Raw genomic sequence first — 23,372 nt, forward strand, 5'->3', positions numbered from 1 at the left:
AATTTGCAGTGGAATTTCCTGATGTGGACACTACACAGCATTTCCGCCCAATGTGAACATACCCATAGAGTTAGTGGCTACAAAGCTATGCAGCCTGTCCCTCTGAGTTCCTCCTTACGACTCAGTCAAAGGAGCAAATTTTTCACGCATGTATAGGTGTATTTTCATAATGGAACTATTAGAACCAAAGCTTTCCAATGAAAGCAGTCACATGTCTGTTTTTTAGAAGCGGAAACAATTTGCACCTTCAAAAGATAGGACATGTGAGTGCAAATGGACCCAATCAATTTTTTCTACATGCGATGTGCAATTTTTTCCCCGGACCCATAATGTGTGAAAAAGTCGCTCGTCTGACTGAGCCCTTAAAAGGTATGTACGGTTTCTTAAAAGGGTATTCTGGGCCTTTTTTTTACTGTTTCTATTGTTGACTGTGAGGTAATCCATGGATGATCAGCAAAGACCCACCACTTGGATCCCATCTGATTAGCTGATTCTCGTGGCTGCTCTCACCGCAGTCAGTGCAGGAAGCAGAAAGCACTGACCATAGCGCATTGGCCCATGTTGATTTCAATAGGAGCTGCACCTGCAATACCAAACCAGTACTCTACTCTACGGTCAGAACTTTCAGCTTCCTATGCTGACAGCAATGACATGACCCAGGAATCCACTGATTAGCGGGGATCCCAACAGTGGCTCCCCACCGACTGTCTATTGATGAACTACTAGTCATCCATAGAAAAAATAAAATATTCCAAGAATACCCTTTAATATTACATGAAGCAGATTACCATAATGTACAGTATCTTATACAATATTAACGTTTATTATAATATACACTTATTTGGTGAATGGAAATGTTTAAAGTGACCCTCAAGTTTCAGGGCAAGATTTTGTCCTGGGTAGACTACTTGCAGTTGTTCTTCCACATTTCCTATCCACTGGATTTGGGGTCTGTTTTTCAGCCATTCAAGATGACTGCATTAATTTCCTAACTGCCTAATGTAAACTGTATACTGCTCTCTGATTGGCCAGTACTGATCACATGAGCAGCTCTGGCCAATCAGAGAGTAGATATAGTACTTTTGTAGTCTAACACTACCAATGCCCTGTTAGATAGTCTCGGATGGCCAAAAGCAGTGGATTGGTGGGATGATAGTGAACAACATCTAAAAGTAATATACCTATTCGAGTTCCGTGGCAGAATTTTATCTTGAAAGTGGAGGGTCGGTTTAATGTTAAATCTTTTTATGAAATCTGTTTGATCTAGAGCAAATTTGTTTGCTATCACAATGACACAATGATTGTCGGTTTCCCTTATTGTCTATAGCACACAGAATGTTGTATCCCAGTCATGTGAAAAAGTTTTCTATTAGTTTCGGACAGTCTTATCAGTAATGGTTTGGAGGCAAGTAATGTAGACATGTTATATATACATAGCACAATGCCCAAATCATTTTTCATCCAAGATTCACAGGTACTTTGTCGAGAAGGTCATTTTCTGCCTCAGTAAGAAAGTTGAGACATCTGTAACAAATGGCTGCACAAGCAGTTTTACCTATCTGGGAAGTCTCAAAGTTTGCATTTTATGTTCCCTTTCTTTTTATACCAAGTATGTATAGGAGCCTTGTGCATTATTTACCTAGTCTGCTTACAATTTGTGTGTTTTATATTTATCTCTCTTAGCCTGATAGTGTGTTTTATGTATATGTTATACTTATTTAATTTATTGCAAAAAATTATCAAGATATTTCAATTTATTCATACTTTGGGATTTTGCGGTGCTTTTTGCATAAATCAATTTAACTTTCAGTAAATCAAAACAATTAGATAGTTAGGAGGACCAAAAGATATTGTACAGCAGGTAGACAAGGAGAACTCTTTTTCAATAGGAACCCCTATATAAAAACAATAAACAGAGTTATACTTACTGCTCTGCGGCCACCGGGATCAGCAGTGCAGCCCGCTGTGGTCCCGGTGATTCCTGCAACAGATGATGTCACAGAAAATATCATGTAGCAAATATGATATACAGAGAATATTTTACTACATGTATAATGCACAATACAGTACACCTGAAATGTTTCTATAACGTGTAACTAAAAGTCTGCCTGTTTGTAAAGGCCCCTGATCTCACATTAGTTGTGTTATGAGACCATCTGGTTTGGCTTTGTAATACAACAGCTACAGGATTTATGGGATCATCTGTATGCCTTGAACTTTACCCAGGAGTTTTTTTTCTCACAGATTCCATGACAGTCTATGAGAAAACAAAATTGTGGTATGATGCTGTTGAATGCCTATTTTGGAGGTACTTTTTCCTAGAAGCATTGCTTCTAAGGAAGAATAAATTGCCTCATAGAGACATATGGTATAATACAAAATCTTAGGGACTCTTTGGTGCACTGGAATAGAATGGAGGTATTTGCTATACATGCATGCAAAGAGAAGATGGAATGGTGCCACCCCAATGCCACTTATTGGAAGGTGAATTCCTTATAAGTTTATGCTTGAACTTTCAACAGGGAAGTCACCAGTTACCTTCCAAGGGGTGGCACTTTGTCATCCCCTATTTGCATACTTTCCCCCAGGGAGCATTGCATAGCCTATATTAAATTCCTTATTCCAACGTGGTGGTCTCCTCAAGGAGACCATAATATTTCATTATCACCCCATGATCTCTCCCGTTAACCTATTTATACCCAGGACTGCGACGGTAACAAGCGAGCATCCCCTACAGTTAGAGAATAGATGATTTTATCACCAACACAGAAGAGGGTTCTTTACTGTAAGAGCAGTGAGACTGTGGAACTCTCTGCCTGAGGACGTGCTGATGGCAAAATTGATAGAGGAGTTTAAGAGGGGACTAGATGCCTTTCTAGAGCGCTATGATATTACAGGATATAGACATTAAATTGCCAGCGAGATTGTTGATCCCGGTTTTGGAGTCTGATAGGAACTTTCAAATATTGATCCAGGGATTATTTTGACTGCAATTATGGAGTTGGGAAGGAATTTTTTCCTCCAAATGGGCTAAATTGGCTGCTGCCTCATTGTTGTTTTTTTTTTGCCTTCCTCTGGATCAACAATTGGGAGTGGAAACAGGCTGAACTGGGTGGACGTTGTCACCTTTCGAGAGAGAAACTGTAGATATGGAGGAGGGCTTCAACCATTAAAAATAGTAACTTTATTGATTAAAACGCATACAACTAACAGGTAAACGCTGAACCCGTTTCGGACAGACAGTGACCTTTGTCACGGTCATCTGAGGACGGAGCTCCCGCTGGGAAACAGATGTGGTTTTTTCCCCTATACCGGAGGCACTGCTGGTGAGGTGAGCCCCTATTCATTTTTTTCCCTTTTTTACTTAATTGTCTCCATTCAGCCTAACATACTATGTTACTAGGTTACCCTAGGTTATAAATAAATGAAAGATTATAGTGGTATGGCTACAATGAAACTCAACAGAAAGCAGATGCCAAAAGTAGCCTCTTGTGGTTATAAGTTGCATATTAGAGATACTGCATTAAATGTCATTTCCACAGTGATCGCCAGGCTTTTTTTTATCCAGGACAAAGACTTGATTTCTAGTCTAGCCCTGTCTCTAAATACTTTAGATAATACTAAGTGGCTTGTTGGCACCCCCTGGCGCATAGCCTCAAAAAATCATGTACTCGCAGTCTTAGCCTAGCTTCCAGTCATTTCCGTACCTCTTTTTCAAACTATTAGGCCTTAGTCAGACGGGCGTTTTTTCGCCCGATTTGCGCATGCGTCCGGCGATTTTTTAAAACCTTTGCTTGGCAATGGTATCGGACATATGAGCGCTTTTTATGCGCTCGTCCGATAAATTATAGAACAGAAATTGCAGATCGCACCTATGTGCGATCTGCGATTCCTGTTCTCTTCTCTATATGCGCTCAATGGGGCCGGCGGCAGCAGCGCCGACCCCATTGAGAACATATAGAAGACAAATCATTCTTGTCTGCCACAGCTGTAACAGCTGTGGCAGAGAAGAATGATGTTTGCCCATTGAATTCAATGGAGCGGCAATACAGCAGGTTCCACTGAAAGCAATGGGCTGCCGGCGAGCGCGGGATGAATTGTCGGGAAGGGCTTAAATATATAACCCCTTCCCGACAATTAATTCCGTGCTCGCCCGCAGCGCATTGCTTTCAATGGAGCCGGCTGTATTGCCGGCTCCATTGAATTCAATGCGCTGGACAGCTCTGGCCCGTTTCTAATGAAACGCGGCTAGGAGCAGATTTTTCGGGCGATTTTTTTGGCCCCGGTCACGCGATTTGCGGATGCGCATCCGTCATGCGATCCGCAAATCGCGCGAAAAAACGCCCGTGTGACTAAGGCCTTACACAAACTTTTGTACACACAGAATTTTACCATCAATTTTAAAGGACTTATTCGTTAGTTTCATATTGATGACATTTCCTCAGGATAGGTCATCAATATCAGATTGAAGGGTCCGACTCCCTGCACCCCCACAGCCAGCTATTTGAAAGGGGTGGAATGCTCAGGTAAATCTTTTCTGGCCTCTAACATCATGTTCATCAATCACATGACCTTTGTGCAGCTCAGTCCCACTTAAATGAATAGGACTAAGCTGCAATACCAGGCATCACTACTGCAAATTGTATGGTGCTATGCCTAGTATACTGTAAAGAACCTGAAATCAAAACACATAATGGAGTCATATGCCTTTATTTTAGAATTAACATACCTTTATTGTTATCAAAATGATAAAAACTAATTTTTAAAAGATACATTCCAATAGATTACAGACTGACACGTATAAAATACGGTAGCACACGAAAATGGGTAAATAGCTAACCAACCTTACATAGTTACACACTGTCTATCGGATCAACGAGACCATACTACATGATGCTTTCATACCCATATGGTGGACTAAACTCCGGCACAAAACTCCCTGAGGTGTGTTTCGTAATATCATAATACTTTTTTAGGGGTATGTGTGCTTAACTAGCCAAATCTTTCCTAGGGCGAAGCAAGATGAGCGTTTTTTTGCATGCGCCTATATGCGCAAAAAAAAAGCACGTCTGATAGAACTATTGTTTTCCTATGTAGTGTTCACATGTCTGTCTTTAACAGGCACAAAATACTTGCACTTGCAAAAGATAGGACATCCATGCGCCAGAAAGGTCCAAGCTTTGTGTAAAGATTCCCCGCCTAGAGTCCTCTCATCACTGAACACTGTGTTCAGTAATGATGGGACTCCCCCAGGGATGAAAGAATCCCCAGGCACAGCTGTCACAGCTGTGTCAGAGGGCCGGGATACCATTCCATTGCTTTCAATGGGGCCAGCACTACTGCGGCCCCATTACAAAGCAATAAGAGCAGATCACTAACCCCTGCTGTGGCTGTGACAGCTGCAGCAAGGGGTTTCCTTGGATGTGAAACCTCAGAATGCTGTCACTTCCAGGGGTTTCACCTTTTTGCTAATTGGACCATCAGCAGGCCTGACGGCTCCATTGAAGACATACAGAGAAGATCATGATCCTTTGCCACAGCTGTGACAGCTAGGGCAGGGGATTCCTTCATCCCCGAGGGGACCAAGAAGATACAGAGAAGATTGCGATCCTCTGCCACAGCTGTGACAGTTATGGCAGGGGATTTCTTCATCCCTGCGGGGACCATGGGGATGAAGAAGTCCCCTGCCACAGCTGTCTCAGCTATGGCAGCGGTGGCAAAGGAACTAAATGTTCTCCCATTGCCTTCAATGGGGCCAGCGCTGCTGCTGCCGGCCCCATTGAAACCAATGGGATGCAGGCAACCCTGCAGGGATTTTCGGGGAAGGGCTTTAAATATAAGCCCTTCCCTGAAAATCATCCCTAGCTGTAGTAAAAAAGGGCACTGAGATGCCCCACGGGTAAATAAATTGTACAAAGTGTTAGTGGTTAGCATTGTCACTTTCCAGCTCTGGAGTCTTTGGTTCGGATTCAACTAAGGGTAGCATTTTCATAAAGTTTGTATGTTTTTGTGGGTTTCCTTATGGCACTTTCACATGGGACGACAGTCGGTTAAATGACTGCATGAGTGCAGATGCATCGCTTAAAGAGTTAGCGCTCATGCAGAGCATTTACACTGACAGATTTCACCACTCGATCACTGGCTTCTGGCTGTTTTCTCACTCAATATTTTTCCTCCTGTGCAAAGAGCTGAGCATGGAGGATTTACACTGAAAGACAAGCCTTTGATCCAGCCATGGTTTTTATGCTGACAAAAAGTCAGCAATAAGAACTTGTGAACCATTTTTTTGCCATTACACTGCACGATTATTACTCAAATTAATTTGTTTGAATGGCCCATTAGGGTACTCCAGTTAAGTCCCTTTTACACGCACAGATAATCGCTAAAAAGGCCTGACAACTGAACAAATTGACAACATTTTTGCATAAAATTACTTGCACCTAATCATCTGTGTTTTCCATCAGTAGCTAAAGTAAACTCAGTAGCAGCTGGGTGTGTGTTTGTGGGAGAGATTATCTGGATAGCAGATTCCATTGTCTTTCTTCCTTGCATACACAATTAGTACATTGTTTACTCCTTGAGTAAACACTACACTCATTGTGCATGCAAGATAAATAAAAACATCATGAAGCCGCTCAAAATACTGCAATGAAATAGAACACATTCTGCGCAAATTCTAAATTCTAAAAATAAGCCGCTAACGACAAGTGAACAAATAGTACACAACTTCCCCCTTTTACACGTAACAATTAATACTCACTTTCAGCTGTTTGAACAAATTTTGAGCGATAATCGTTGCATGTAAAAGGGCCTTTAGTCAACTTCCTATAAAATTATCCTAATGTGTGCCTGAGATAAGGCAATCAAATTTTGTACTGCAATAAAGAGAAAGACTAATGCAGATGGTGACAATTTTTATGGACTATGTTGCCCAAGGCCATAGTTATGGAGGGTACAGATATAGCAGATGCACCCACTGGCCCTGAGAGGACCAAAAAAAACCCTTCTGCCACATAAGAAGTCACCAGTGTTATGATTACACATAGTAGAGGGAGCAGTTACAAATTTTGCATTGGCGCCCAGAAGCGGCAGGCTACACCTCTGATGTTGGTACTTTTTTTAGAAACCACAAATAAATAAAACTGTTATTCTTTTTTGTCCTATCACCTAATGAGTCTATTTAACAAATGTATATTTAGCAAAATGTTCATATCATTATAATGTGAAACAATTCTCTTTGAAGAAAAAGTCTATTTGGCACTATTGGGTATTATTCTAGGAATGTTTCCAATTCATACAAGGGTATCTAGTAGCCTTTGCCAAAAACACTTCAATTTTTGAGGTATATTTGAATTTCTATTTTCTATGTTGTACAGATATTCTGTCACTGCAACGCCATCAGGGACTGGGCACATGCTTCGGTCTGGGATGCCACCTTAGCATCAACGCTGGACCACGTGATGTACCGTCTGGCACCGGTACACTGTCATTTGACACTGGATGCTGATAGAGAAACATTTCCCTGCTATTGTAAAAACTGATAGGCAGGCTGAGCTGTCTATTGTCTCAGTCAGTCTATAGGTGATTCGTTTAGGGTATTTATTCCTGCTGCCCTTTGTAGAGTTATACATTTGTACACTGGTCCTGCTCAGTGCTCGGATGTGGTTTGCTTTGTGCTTCTAAGTTCTTTCTTGTGTCTTCTTTTTTTGGAATTTGGTCTTTGGACTATATTTGTTTGTTTACTCTTTGGTTCTAACTATTGTTACTCTTGTACTCAGTCCTTGGGTTATCTATTTGCATGTCCTGTCCAGGTCTTACTGATTCCCTTACCTCCATATTACACATGGTGACGGTTATGGAATCTTTAGGCTGGGTTCACATGGGGCTGATTCCCAGCACAATGTCAGCAGCCAGCATTCCGTTGTAGATCAGCAGCGAAAAGCCTGCCTCCAAACTCGCACCATTTGGGGCGGGTTTTCAAGCAGGTTTTATTGCAAATTCCTGTGCGGAATTCACGCCCTCATTGAGGGGAGGTGAATTCCGCAGCGGAGATGGCAATAAAATTGACATGCTGCAGAATTGAATTCTGCACCGTAAGTTAATTTCCACATGGGCTTTGTGCGGGTTATTTCCACAGCTTGTGGACAAGATTTTCAAAATCTTGTCTACTTTGCTTCTACTGTAAATGCTGCGAAATTTCCATATCGAAATTCCGCAGCAAATCCTCCCTGTGTGAACCCCACCTCATAGGTTTCAGCCATACGGTCACCCTTTTTGGGGTGGGTGCTCCACTTTTTGGCAGGTCCAGTCATAGTAAAATCTTGGGAAAAATCTCTGTATTTACCATTGTCTGTTGTATTGTTTTTCACGTCTAGTAATATAGTAACCTCCATGTTTTGTTTTTTTAATTCTTTATTTTAAGCTTTTTCAAGTATATAACACATCGAGCTCCTCTTCAGGTGGCAACTGTAAACACAAACTTTGGTTTTTCTAAGTACTACTAGCCTTTTTCTCAATATATGCCTTTGGTATAAGCTGGTGTTCTTAAGTAGACCCGAAGATTCCTCTCAAACACAGTGAACTACTTAAGATTGTGAACTTTTTTGACAATAGTTAGAGGGTAGGGAGAATAGGACAAAGTCATCCTGCTTAATACTGGGCTTTGGGAAAAGGGGCTATGGGGGAATAAGCAAGTGGATGCACAAAGAAGATGAGGAATAGAAGCCAAAAAAATTAATGAAGAGGGGAAAGGAGACAAGGCAAAAACAAAAATAAAATAAAATAAATAAAGGGAGAGGGTGATTAGGGGCCCAGGTTCCTGTCTAGTTGCAATGTTAGTTTGTGGTTCACTCCTTTTGGTTTGTCACCAGATTCACCACTTGCTCCTCTTTTCCATTCACTCCCCCAGACATCCTAATCTAAGCCCAGTAACCTTCATGTTTGACAAGTGATTCAGCCTGTCCTTGTCTTCTGTCTTTCAATCTGTTAGTCGGTTTTCTCATAGAATCATAGAATGGTAGAGTTGGAAGGGATCCCCAGGGTCATCTGGTCCAACCCCCTGCTCAGTGCAGGATTCACTGACAGATATTTGTCCAGCCTTTGTTTAAACACTTCCATTGAAGGAGAACTCACCACCTCCCATGGTAACCTGTTCTACTCATTGATCACCTCGAAAGGGCTGGACAGATGTAACAGCCTCTTTTTAAATAATATAGTTGAAATATAGATTTAAAAACTTGAATTAAAATATACGGTATACTTTGTGAAGAATAGATAGGTTTATCTTGATAGACACTTGTTCTTGCTCTACAGTTAGAAAAATATTTTTGTGAGAAATTCGCAATAGGGCTTGTAAGCATATTAGTTCTAAATAGAGTTGAGCGAACATAATCTGCTGAGCTTGATGCTCGTTCAAGTATTAGCGTACTCGATGGTGCTCGTTACTCGAAAGAGCATCAAGCCGTGTTCGACCCCGCCCCCGTTTTTGGCTCCTCCCCGCTGTGACGTGCCTGTTTTGGCCCCTCCCTGCTGCGACACAGCCAATGTTTTGTCTGGCAGGCAGGCAGGAGAGAGAGAGAGAGAGAAAGACGGACGAACCTAGAAAAAAAAAAAGCTTGGCACCTGGCGTCCCACATACAAAAATGCTCGAGTCTCCCATTGTAGCCAATGGGGTTCGTTACTCGAGTAGAGCTCTCGAATTTTACAAAAAGCTTGACTCAAATAACGCGGACCCAAGCATTTGGGTGCTCGCTCATCTCTAGTTCTAAACATATTTTGCATGTTAAAAAGCATTTTCTATTTAGCTCACTATAATACTAGACAACTTATAAACTAAAATTATGCTGGAAATTTTACATAAATGTATACTTAACTCGCTTAACTGCATTGCATCTTTATCTTCAGAGTAAAATATGAAAGCAGCTTGAGCAAAGAAAAAACGATAGACAAAACAAATGTTCTTAATACTCATAATTAAAGTTAACACGTATCTTGTGGTATTCAGCTATATCATTCTAATGGCCACATTTAAGTAATGAAAGCAAGAAGCACTTCACACAAGCTGTCTCTAAGTACAATTATATTTACAGTAATTAATATGTTGATTACAGGACACTAATTAAATTATCTTATAGGTTAGATAACAAGTCACATCAAGTCTGCTTTTAATTAAAAAACACATTCCTTGTTTGTTTGTCTACAGCCATTACCGTAATATATTGCTATACCAATATGTAGCAACTGGTCTAATAAACAGATTTTTTTTTTTTAAAGGTAACATACAACTAGGCTACTCAATATATTAGATAAGAGATATATTTTTTGACCAATAACAACTTATTAATGATATATATTGCTTCAATACAACACCATGACTCACTAAACATTGCCACCATTATTATTGGTGTAACACTTTTTCAATAGAAGGGGTAAAATCTGCTCTAGATCTGCACCAAAATCTGTGTCAAAGAGTAAAGGCCCATTTACATGCAAAGATAATCTTTCAAACAATTGAAAGCTTTAGCAATTATTTTGCATAAAGTACTAATGGGCACTAATGCCCTTTAGTACTTTATCAGCTTCATTTGCGTGCAAATGAGCATCCAGGAGCTGCTTGCAGAACTCAACATGTGATCTGAGCTCTGCAATTAGCCTCATTGTTCTCACAGGGGCTTCTAAGAGAAAAAATGTTATCTCTAGCTCCCATGGAGAACACAGACTGTGGTCTGAAGGATGATTTTTAAGTGCACCTAAAAATCATCATTCAGAAGAAAAGTGCACAATGGCAGCATTCACACGAAATGATTACTCATGCCATCGCTTTAATGAATTTTGAGCAATAATTATTGCATGCAAATGGATTATAAGGGCAAGAAGGTATGCAAAAAATATACAAAAACTATAGAACATCACAAAATAAATAACATTTATAAAATACTTAACATTGTGACTGCCCTATCATGGGCTTATTTCCATGTTATATAAATAATGTAAATTTAAAATTGTATGTTTCTTAGGCTACTCTCACACAGGTGTCTGTAAAAATGAAATGTTTTAAACACAGCATTTTTGAAGGACGTTTTCAAATGAATTCAGCACCATTTTTTAACGCACCCCACCAGCGCACTGAAATAAAGCAGACAGCATTAGATAATTGTGGTATTAGAAACACCGCGTTCAAATACTTGTCTGAGAAGCCCCATTGAAATCAATGGAGGCGATTTACAACATTTAGCGCGGAGTTTGAAACACCACACTAAACGCTGTAAAAAAACAGTGGAAGTGGCCTTAGTTTTATGCAGTGTGCTACACTTTTTGCATCCCTTATTGCTCTGAGGCCACTTTCAAATGAGCGGAGAAGCGCCTGAACAAGGGACATTTCTTCCGCTTTGGTGGCTGTTCAACGCCATAGCGCAGGAGTTTTGAAAAAGAGTGCAGGAAGATAGGTCCTGCCCTATCTTTCCCACACATAGTACACATGCAGGGAGGATCGGGCATACCCTATCTTTTCTTGGTTGTACTATTAACGGCCGAGAAATCCCACGATGCGAGTGAAAACACATGATTATAAAACCAATGATTTTCAATGGTTTCATTTTCATTTGTGATGTCTTCACTCAAGCCTCTCTGCGATACAAAAAAGTCGTGATATCGCCATTGTTTTCAATGGGGCCAGGGCCTCATTGAAATCATTGGGGGAAGATCACACAACAGCCTTGGAATCCCCCATAGCAAGGAGAGAGAGGGAGGTGGAGCTACTGAGGATCTCTTACATATCTCCCCATATTTGGAGAGATGGGGGTGATGCTAAAAGGTTTTCCCGAGGGCAGGGTGAGAGGGTGGGGCTAGAAGGATTCTTATAGTGATTCTTCTCTAGCAAAGACAGTGGGCGGACATAGCTAGTGGATTCTGATAGCCACGCCCCCTCTCTTGGCCAGAGATTGAATCACTATGAGAATTCCTCTAGCCTGTCCCCTCACCCCCCGCTTTCGGAGAAGCCCTGGGAAAGCCCTCTATCTCCTCTCCCTATCTCTCCTCTCTATGGGGGATTCCTAGGCTGCTTCATGATCTTATCCTATTGATTTCAATGGGGCCAGCACTGTCTTGCATTGCAGGAAGGTTTATCGCCAGTGGGTAAGAGCCCTAATTTGACCATACAACCTCACCTCTCTTCTTCACACCTATGATATCATAGCAATATAACTTCTTTTGTAAGCTTTCACCAATATCAGCATCATGCCAGTCTGCTTTTTTCATACTGTGTAGCAATAGATAATGTCATATTCCATCTTAGCAAAAATTTTGCTTTTGTCTATTTTCAGAATTTGCCACAGGAATTCCAGCAATATCAACCAGTACGATGTTAGAAATCCGGAAAATTAGTGTTATGACAACAGAGACCACAGCAACAGTTGACAAGAAAATCACTCTGGTAACCAGCAGCAACATATGCCCTTCTGGGGAGACTGAAGAAGAAAAGGCTAAAAGACTTCTATACTGTTCACTATGCAAAGTCGCTGTCAACTCTGCCTCCCAGCTGGAGGCCCACAACAGTGGTAAGATGCTGCACTGTACATATGCAAATACTATGTACTAAAGTCAAAGGTGACGGAAGAATAGGCTAAAAAGAAAAGACATTTTTTTTACAATAAGTCCATTAGTACAAAGTATATATATGTGGACCCTAGACCAATACGGACAGATTTTTAGAAACAAAACATGTGATAAAATATTCTGTTCTAATAGATACAGAGACTCACTGACTATTACGGCATCATTTTAATAATGCATTCATAGCCGGAGACTGTAACAATAATTCTCAGCATAATTTACGGAGAGATTAATGTTCTACTTTTTCTTTAACCCCTTCCCTTTATAAAAAAAGGCTACATGCATCCTAGCTGCAAATGCCCTGTGCAGATAGGGCATCTTAAGCCGTCCACAGCATATGCTAAAGACATGGGAATTGAACCTGCTCCATACATGGCAGGTATTGTCTGTCTGTGACAGCCAACACACAACAGTGATGGGTGATGACTCTGATTGCAGCTGATAACCCTTCAAATATCCTGAATGACCCAGCTGTGACAAAATTGTGGTGGTGCCATCCAGGTATTATGGCAGCCTGGGGCCTTCTGAAGGGTCCCAAGACTGCCTTGATCGTTTGTGTATTAAGATGTGCCTGTGGCATGTCTTTAATAGGCATCCTGTTAAAATATAATATAATACATTACCATAATATTGCATTATACTGTCTAAGCCATTAAACGATTGCAAGTTCAAGTTCCCCATACAGACTAATAAAAAAGGTAAAATAAAGATTTTTTATTTGTTATGAATCTAAGAAATATTTTAAGTTATCCCATATACAAAAAAGAAATCAAGATATTTACATCATCCATAAGGGCTCGGTCAGACGGGTGTGTTTTATCTGCGTGCAAAAAGAGCACTTCTGAAAGAACCAGTTGGTTCCGATAGAGAGAATGTAGGTACACTAAACGGAGCGCACCTAACAAAGATAAGACATGTGTGGCTACAATGCCAAAACACAGGTCGTGTTGTGATGCACGCTGTGCAGGGGTTTCCATTGACTTCTATAGGAGCAGGAGTTAATGGAAACTCCTGCGCTCAGAATACATTCCCCACAGCTTACAGCAGGACATTTAAAACAGAGAGCACATTTTAAATGTCCCACTGTAAACGCCTATTAGTTCCCGCAGGAAAGAAGGGACTCCCCGAGGATTCTGTTAATCCCCGTTGTGACTATCAGAAATTTACAATGGAACATTTAAAAGGTGCTTCTGGGCAGCACCTTTTAAATGCCCTGCTGTAGAAATGGGGTGTTCCTCCTGCTCCCCTGCTGGGCTATTGGCTAGCAGCAGGGGCAGTAGGGGACTCCCTTCCCCTCTCTCCCCAAAGAAATTCTCTATAGTGGGGAGAGAGAGGGGCAACGAATTAGCAGGGCTTTCCCCAAGAGCGTGGGAGGAGAGGTGGGGCCAGAAGGATCCGCCCATAGCACGGCTCCTCTAGCTCCACCCCCTCTATGGTTTGCTATAGGGAATCTCTGTGAGAATCCCTATTGCCCCGCCTACTCTTTAAAGCCCTGCCCACTCGCTCTTGCTCTATGGGCATATTCCGCAGAGTTTCCCCATAACAGGGAGATAGAGGGGAGCTATGGGGGATTTCCATATAGCCAGGGAGAGACAACAGAGGATGATTAACCCATAGCCCCACTCCATTTCTCCCTGCTATGGGAAAATCCCCCATAAGTCCGCTCTCTCTCCCTGCTCTAGGAAAATCCCAAAGCCCTGCAGGGCTTCTTCTCTCTCTCCTCCAGGAGCAACTGCGCTTCTCCAAGAGCAACCGTATTTGTGTGTTTTTGCACGCGCAAAACTTGCTTGCACATTGCGCAGAGAATAAAACCCTTTGTTTTCAATGGGTTCATTCACACTTTCGCTTTTACTCAAGCATTCCGCTTGCACAAAAAAAAAAAGTGAAATGCCCTATTTTTGCACGTATTTGCTCACCTCAGGCACCCTAGTATCCCTGCTAAACTACACAGTGAACTGCGCAATTTCACTGGGATATGGATAACACCTGGAACTCATAAGGTTGCACAGAAAGTGCAGCAAAACACGCTAAAAGGTCATCAATAGTTGATCGGCTGGGGTCTGTCGCTCTAGGCCTCGACCAATCAGCTAAGCAGACGCATGCTGTCAGCACCGCAAATACACGAAGGTCAAAGCGGAAGCTTCAACGCCAACCTCTGTGTAGTGGTCGGTGCTTGTAACTGCAGGCACAGCTCTCATTGAAATCAATGGGAGCTGTGCCTGCAGTTACAAGAGCCGGCCACAATAAGGAGGTCAGCACTCTGTATAATTGAATTGAAAGTCTCCGTGCTAACCTCCCATGTAATGGCTGGTGCTAGTAACTGCAGGCACGGCTCCCATTGATTTCAACAAGACCCCTGCCTGCAGTTACAAGCGCCGGCCACAATAAGGAGGTCGGCACTCTGTATAATTGAATTGAAAGTCTCCGTGCCAACCTTCCCATGTAATGGCTGGTGCTTGTAACTGCAGGCACGGCTCCCATTGATTTTTAACAAGACCCCTGGCTGCAGTTACAAGCGCCGGCCACTACACAGAGGTTGGCACGGAGGCTTCCGCTTTGACCTTTGTGTATTTGCGGTGCTGACAGCATGCGCCTGCTCAGCTGATCGGTCGGGGTCCCAAGTAACGGACCCTAGCTAAACAACTATTGATGACCTATCCTGATGATAGGTTATCAATAGTATTTTCTGGAAAACCCCTTTAACTGTGGTGAAGGACAGGCCAGAACAATCTCAGGAAAGCACAGGAGCGATCATTGCTGGGACGATTGTCATCTCGTGTAAAAGGGTCCTTAGACGCCACATTTTGGACTCATGCTCTATGTTGATATTTCCTCAGTAGTTGAATCTTCCAGATATTATTTAGCACTGGTGGCATCAGAGAGGTTATAACATTACTAAAACTTGGTATTAAGGTCAAAACTTTGGTCAAGAGGGGTGCAGTTTCTCCTTAGAGAGAGCATCTAGCAGGTGTGAGTATACTTATAAGAACATACATGCTCTTCTACTTTTATAGCACCCCCTATTAGAAGGTAATATTCCTGTAGGTCTTCTCCTGGAGAGGACTCTGGTTTTGGCTTATATTCCTAGTCATTGGTAAAAGGTCGGACATTGACTTGTAGGAATGCTGCCTTCTAATAGGTAGCACTGTAGAGACATTGTACCACTAAAACCTTATAACTGGCAATTGCTACTAGACTAAAATCTCGTTCTTGGCTTGGTTACATATTGAATAGGTCTTTTCTTTTAATATCTTGTGCGAATTTTAGTACCTGTCAAGTGGTTTATTACCTATAAAATGTTGGTCTACTGCCATAGAGCAACGCTAGTAAGGTAACCCTTGGTTCTACTTACAACTTGAAATTCATTCTGTTGGAGGTCTGTTCTGGGTTTCTGCCACCAAAATAGACCCCATTATATGTCAATGTATTCTCTCAGTCACCCTTCAGCTCTGCCATGTGATTGATCCTTAATCTGCCTTGGCTTCCATTGTAAACAGAAGCTACGGTTCAATTGGTAATAGAGCTTTAGAACACGTCCCTATATTTGCTTCATAGAGGAAACTGTAGTGACAGGTCCTCTTGAAGCTTTGTATCCACTCTTCTAAACATATTATCTTTTGTAATTTGCAATATGATGGCTCTAGCTCTCTGCTAGTTTATAGCCTCCGTCGTCATGCTTGGCCTCTGCTTGTAAATGCTGCATGTTTCATCATATCAAAAGAGAGCAATATTACTGCTTTCAACATCTCAGAACACAAGGACTTGGACTTTGTTATCAAACACATCATTAATATTTCTAAATTCAGCTGGAAGCCTATTTAAGGAGAAAATGACACGGCATTCCAGCCAAAAGTATTTCTCTCCGGCATGCCAGAATTTCTGCCAAAGTGATAAAAACGTTGCTATTTCTTCTACTTAATATACCAGTCAACTTTCTGGACAGCCATTCTATATTTGGAGACTTTCTGTGTATATATGGATCTTAGAGACCTAAATAACCAGTGCAAAAAAAAGTACAGCAAAGATGTAAAATCTCAGAGTTTAATTATACTATTTATCCTGAGTGTTCTAAAGCTTTGGGTTTAATGTGTGCTGTAGGATTCTAATTACAACCTGTGTGCCATATAAACAACTGTGTCAAATATTAAATCTCTCTATGGAAGCCACTCTATTGCAGACCCGTGGTGTGATAAATAATTTGCCATTTGGTACTTAATAAGATTTATTGTTTATACCTTATTTATTAGGATCATTCGCTGCAGAGTACAGTACAGCATTAGTTAATGAACATAATCAATCCTTTTGTTATCAGAGGTGTGGCATCTAGAATCTCAATAGCCAATTCGTATTCATAATTCGGCACCTCTGGAGTTTATGGCAATCTTTCCCAGTTAAGTTTCACTTAAAGGGGTTTTCCAGGGAGAATACTACTGATGACCCATCCTTAGGATAGGTCATCAATAGTTGATCAGCTGTGGTTCTCCACTTGGGACGCCGACAGATCGGCTGAGCGGGCACATGCTGACAGCTCCACAATTACACAGGAGTCTCCGCGACAACCTCTGTGTAGTGGCCGGCACTTGTAACTACAGGGACAGGTCTCGTTGGAATCAACATGAGCTGTGCCTGCAGTTACAAGCACCCGCCACTACATGGGAAGTCCAAACGAACGCAAAAAGTGGCAGCATCAATGGTGTATAAAAAAGTAAACCTTTATTGCTGCATGGAAAAACAGGCAACGTTTCAACTGCAATAGTCTTTTTCAAGACTAATAAAAAAGACTATCGCAGTCGAAACGTTGCCTGTTTTTTACATGGAGCAATAAAAGTTTACTTTTTTATCATACACCATTGATGCTAGCACTTTTTGCGTTCGATTGGACATTGGAAGGGACTGGAGGTCCATGGTCCCTGGGATGTGGCTTTGCTGGATTATAGAATATACCTCTGCTGAAAACTGCATATTGACCGAGTGCTGCGGGACTGAGTAGACTGTATACACTACATGGGAGGTCAGTGCCAAGAATTCCACTCCGACCTCTGTGTATTTGTGGCGCTGACAGCATGCGCCCGCTAAGCTTATTGGTCAGCGTCCTGATCTGGAGGACCTGAGCTGATCAACTATTGATGACCTATGCTGAGGATAGGTCATCAGTAGAGTTGAGCGAACATACTCTGCCGAGCTTGATGCTCGTTCGAGTATTAGCGTACTCGATGGTGCTCGTTACTCGAACAAGCATCAAGCCATGTTCAACCCCACCCCAGTTTTTGGCTCCTCCCCGCTGGGATGTGCCTGTTTTGGCCCCTCCCCGCCGCGACGCAGCATGCGTCATTGGCAAAGTTTTTGTCTGGCAGACAGGAGAGAGAGAGAGAGACGAACCTAGGAAGAAAAAAATTGTAGCCAATGGGGTTCGTTACTCGAGTAGAGCTCTTGAATTTTACAAAAGCTCGACTCGAATAACGCGACTCAAGCATTTGGGTGCTCGCTCATCTCTAGTCATCAGTAATATTCTCCTTGGAAAACCCCTTTAACTATGTCTATTTTCAGGGAATATATTTAGTTTTCTTCCAGGATTTCTATGGCTGTGTTGTCTTTATTCTGTAGAAAATTGGTTAAAGTACTGTCAGTGGCAGCCTTAAAGGGAATCTGTCACCATCTTTTTGTAGTCCTCACTGAGCAGCATAAGGTAGCGTCTGTCACGCTGATTGCAGTGATATATCTGCTGTGTGTATCTGTGCATTAGTTTTGGAGAAACTTGCATTTTATTAGTAGTACCTAGACACAGAATTAGTGCTACATATTCATGAGCTGCAGGCTAGTTCTCACCCACCCCACTCTCCAGGCAATTCAATGGTTGTCAATTCTCTCGCTATGCACAGTAAAAGGAAGACAGCAGTCAATCAATGGCTTGAGGAAGGGATGGGTGTAGCTAGTCTGCAGCTCATGAATATCCAGGACTCTTTCAAGTAATCTTTTATGCATGTGCTGTCATTTATAAAATGCAGGTTTCTACAAAACTACTGCACAGATCCACACAGTAGACATATTACTGCAATAGATGTGCATGTCACTACATAGTCCTGCCTTTAGATATGGGCGCAAAAGGACAATGACAAGAGTCTTTTTAAGTTTGATGTCCGCTGTGCGAATTTATTTTTCCCCCACCCACATTCATAAGAAAGAAACAATATATCACCCGAATAGATAATCTGCCTGTACTCTACTTATGCAGAAAGCAGAAGGATTAACAGCATACCCACACCAGAAGACCTTAGTACATAAATATGGTAACAGCCAAGCTTATAACATAAATACAGCACAAACTGACCTCAGTAAATAGATACAGTACCAGAACCAATCTGTTAACATATACACAGCACCAGCAAGCTCATAGCATAAATACAGCACAAACCGACCTCAGTACATAGATACAATACCAAAACCAAGCTAATAACATGTAAACACAGCACTAAAACCAAGCTAATAACATAACTAAAGCTCAAACTGACCTGAGTACATAGATGCAATACCAGAACCAAGTTCATAACATATAAACTGCCCCAGAATCAAGCTGATCACATAAATAAAGCACTAGAACCAGCCTCTGTACATATACACAATACCAGAACAAGCCCATTATATACATACAGCACACAAACCAACTTACATCTCCCTGGCGCCCCCCCTTCAAGCTGGTGGCCGGTGCCCTGTATGACCGCACAAGTCGCATGCAGCTAAGGCCAGCCATGACTTCTGTTTGTATTTTTATTATAGTTAAAGAGGTATTCTGATGTTTGTATGAGAAATTGGAAAAAAAAAACTGTAGGGCCGTTACAGACATAGAACTACATCCTAAATATGTGGAATTATCTTTGTCACACTTTTACACCCTAAGTGCTCTGACTCAGCTTGGCTTCAGCAGTAGCCCATGTGGGTAGCAGATTATGGTTTCCATCCGCCATGGGATGGCTGTTCCCTTTCCCATGTATTCCCCTGGCTGCTGAAGAGTGAGTTTCCCCCTATTGTGTATTTCGTATTGCGCTTTCTCACTACTGAGTCTTTCACATTAGTTTCGGATTACTCCATTCTTTAATTCCTAGCACTGGATCTAAGCATGCTTATGTGGGAAACTACTGAAAAGATTTATTTACTACATGCTAAAGGATTTTTATTTTGTACTATATACTTTCAATAGGAGTTAAATTTTATGCACCAGAATACCCCTTTAATACAAAATTGTAAATAAAATGGAGAATTCTGTTTTGTCTTTTCACACCTTATCAATGGTGTTGCTAGCACCAGGGATCTAGTGCTCTGGACATCTGATCCTGTGCCCCAGATACCCGGACACAGGTGCCACAATGATGTCACTACATTTTACTTCTGGACCACTTATGGTGGGATCATGGTTAGATGAGAATATAAATATTTCTTTTTTCTAGAGAGCAAACTATAGGGGCGCTATTACTTATCACAAGACATCAAGTTGGGAATTTTTATTTGATTGGTTCCAAACTTTTGTTTTGGGGTGCACAGGGGGTTTTTAATTATTTTTAGAGATACAAAGGGTATTATTATATTCAAGTGGTACGCAGGGGGTATTATTAATTTCTAGGGTACATTATTACTTTTTAAGTACCCAACTGGGGGCACTATTACAAAGTGAGTTAATATTTCTGAATTGGGGCAAAAGAAGGCATTATTTCTCTCTAGAGGTCACAAGGAGGGCACTATCACTTTGTAGGTGACACGACAATGGGAATTAGTATGTGAGGGGCACAGAAGGATCATTATTTCTGTTTTGGGGACTAAGATGATCACTATAACTGTTTGGGGCCTAAATTGGACACAATTACTGTTTGGGGTACAAAATATGACACTTTTACTCTATGGTGATCTATTACCATCTGGGGCATCAGACTTTGGATTCTATCTGGCATTGTTATTTCTGGAGGAACTATCTAACTGGGACCGTTGTTTTCAAGGGTGATATCTATGTGTACTATTCATTAGTTTGCTGTTACAGTTATTTGGCGTAGTGTGTGTGGGCCTTTTTTTGTGGCACCAGCTGTTCTTTTTAACAACATCATTTGGTGATTCATTTGACTTTTTGATCACTTTCTATTGCAATATATCCATAAAGAACTATTTTGGGCATAGGTTTTTCAATAGATTTTTTCAGTGTTCACAGTTCAAGTTAAACAATGTGTTAATTTTTTATGTGGGCTGCTATAAATGGTACCAAATTTGTGATATGTCTTATTATTTTGTTTTCAACATAATAAGGTAGGAAATGCGTTTTCTGACATTTTATATTTTTAAGAAAATTTTCTAAACCCTTTTTTGATTTTTGTCCCTCTTGGGGACTTGAACTTCGTTAGGAATGATCGTTCCTGTGATACACTGCAATACTTCATTATTTAGCTTATTAGACCGTCCCTCTGACAGGGCCTAATAGACCACTATAGAAGGCAGAATGAGAAGCCACTGACAAGCCTCCAGGTACCTTAGTAACCCACTGTCACCCTATAAGTGCATCATAAGGGGCGACTGGGTGACAAAGGGAGCATCTTCCTTGTGTCAGACCCTTAGATACTGTAGTCACATTGTGTAAGTAGTTACATGCCCAGGAACAGAGCTAACTCTCATCTCAGCCATGAGAGCTGGATCCTAAATGGAGCCCCATCTATGTGTTAGCCTCTTACATGCCACATTTGCATTGACTGTGGCACGTAAAGAGTTAAGTGGCTGTAAATAGGCGTTTCTTTGCTGCCGGGGGTTTCTTTGCTGAGTAGAAGCTACTATTCCTCTAGATATTGGGCACTCATTCCTACCTTATTGTGATGCCCTTCAATGACTAATATAAAAAAAACAAACTTGCAGTCACTAATAGGCTATGAGTCACTCCTGGTTTTGGTTAAAAAATAAATCAAAAATTGCCCCAAACTGCCCTGCGTGAATCTAGCTTTTAAAATCTGAAAATCTGATTCATCAAATGACATTTCATCGAAAAATCAAACCTCTTTAAGCCTGTGAGCCTGTGATGAAATTTGGTTTCTTTGCACTAGTTGTAATGACAGCCATGCTTTTTTTTTCTCTCACCCAATAACTATAGGTACAAAGCACAAAACAATGGTGGAAGCTCGGAATGGAAGTGGAACTATTAAAGCATTTCCTCGGGCAGGTGTAAAAGGCAGAGGACCTTTAATCAAAGGGAATACTGGTCTTCAGAACAAAACATTTCACTGTGAAATTTGTGATGTCCATGTTAACTCCGAGACACAGCTAAAACAGGTAACATGCTCAGAATATGGTTGACAATGGTGTATTAAAGTGGAGAGTAAATGAAAATCTAGATGTCACACGGGCATAATATAGGGATTGTTCTATTAACTAAAACCAGCATGACAAGTGAAAGAGTATTTGCTCAGTAAAATTACTTGTGCCTCTCTTCAATTAGAGATGAGCGAGCATACTCGTCCGAGCTTGATGCTCGTTCGAGTATTAGGGTGCTCGAGATGCTCGTTACTCGAGACGAGCACCACGCGGTACTCGTCTCGATTAAACGAGCGCTGACCATTGAATTCAATGGAGCCGGCAATACAGACGGCTCCATTGAAAGCAATGGCCTGCCGGCGAGTGCGGGATGAATTGTCGGGAAGGGCTTAAATATATAAGCCCTTCCCTGCAATTCATCCAGAAATGTGTAAAAAAAATATATATATATATACTCACCTTGTCCCGGCAGAACGATGTTAGCCCATTGAATTCAATGGAGCCGGCAATACAGCCGGCTCCATTAAAAGCAATGGGCTGCCGGCGATCGCGGGATGAATTGTTGGGAAGGGGTTAAATAAATAAGCCCTTCCCTGCAATTCATCCAGAAATGTGTAAAATATATATATATATATATATATATATATATATATATATATATATATATACTCACCTGGTCCCGGCAGACGGAGTTCAGCGCGGCCAGCGGCAGTCCTCCTGAACTGCTCTGAACAGCTGTGAGTAGTATTCAGCAGCCGGGGATTTAAAATCCCCGCCTGCTGAATGAGCTGCCTCTAATTGGTCACAGCCTGACCAATCAGAGGCAGATTCCACTCACACACCCATTCATGAATTTATGAATGGGTGAGTGACTGCTGCCTCTCATCTGATTGGCCCCGCTGAGCCAATCAGAGGCAGCAGTCACATACCCATTCATAGGTTCTACAAGAAATTTATATACACTGTATTAATATAGGAAGTCAATATAATTATATATGTAGATCATAGGATGGTAACTTTAAAATATACACTTCAGTTGCTGTAGAACCTCTTTTTGATAAGAAAACATTAGAGCTTTAAAGGCATTTTCCAAGTTATATATTTAAGAATACTATGCTGCCCATACCGAAAAACAATAAATGATCGTATACTCACCTATCCCGACTTCCTGCTGCTTCAATGTTTCTGCGCTCTTGTCCTTGTCGATGCTTTGTTTACGGGCTGTAGTCAGCCTGCTGCATCCAATAACAAACTTCAACAGTGCATCTGCAGTAGCCTGAGACATTCCATCATGATATACACAGGCCACAAAGTTTGCTGCTGCCGGCCGCCCCATTTAAAGCAATGGGATGCCGGCAACCCCTGCAGTGATTTTCGGTAAAGGGCTTTAAATATAAGCCCTTCCCTGAAAATCATTCCTAGCTTGTGTAAAAAATAAAAAAAATATATACTAACTAGAGATGAGCGAGCGTACTCGGCCATGCCCC

At 41.4% G+C, this 23,372-nt stretch overlaps 1 protein-coding gene across 2 annotated transcripts in view; it reads left to right on the top strand.

Moving 5' to 3' along the window:
* Positions 1-23,372, top strand: part of ZNF385D (zinc finger protein 385D) — a 308,181-nt gene that overhangs the window by 261,111 nt on the left and 23,698 nt on the right. For both annotated transcript variants that reach the window (XM_066584866.1, XM_066584867.1), the window contains 2 exons: positions 12,321-12,554; positions 21,725-21,903. In XM_066584866.1, coding sequence (XP_066440963.1) covers positions 12,321-12,554; positions 21,725-21,903 — 413 coding nt within the window. The remainder of the gene's footprint in view (positions 1-12,320; positions 12,555-21,724; positions 21,904-23,372) is intronic.

This window comes from Eleutherodactylus coqui, chromosome 12 (genome assembly GCF_035609145.1).
Source record: "Eleutherodactylus coqui strain aEleCoq1 chromosome 12, aEleCoq1.hap1, whole genome shotgun sequence".
NCBI classification, from domain to species: Eukaryota; Metazoa; Chordata; class Amphibia; order Anura; family Eleutherodactylidae; genus Eleutherodactylus; species Eleutherodactylus coqui.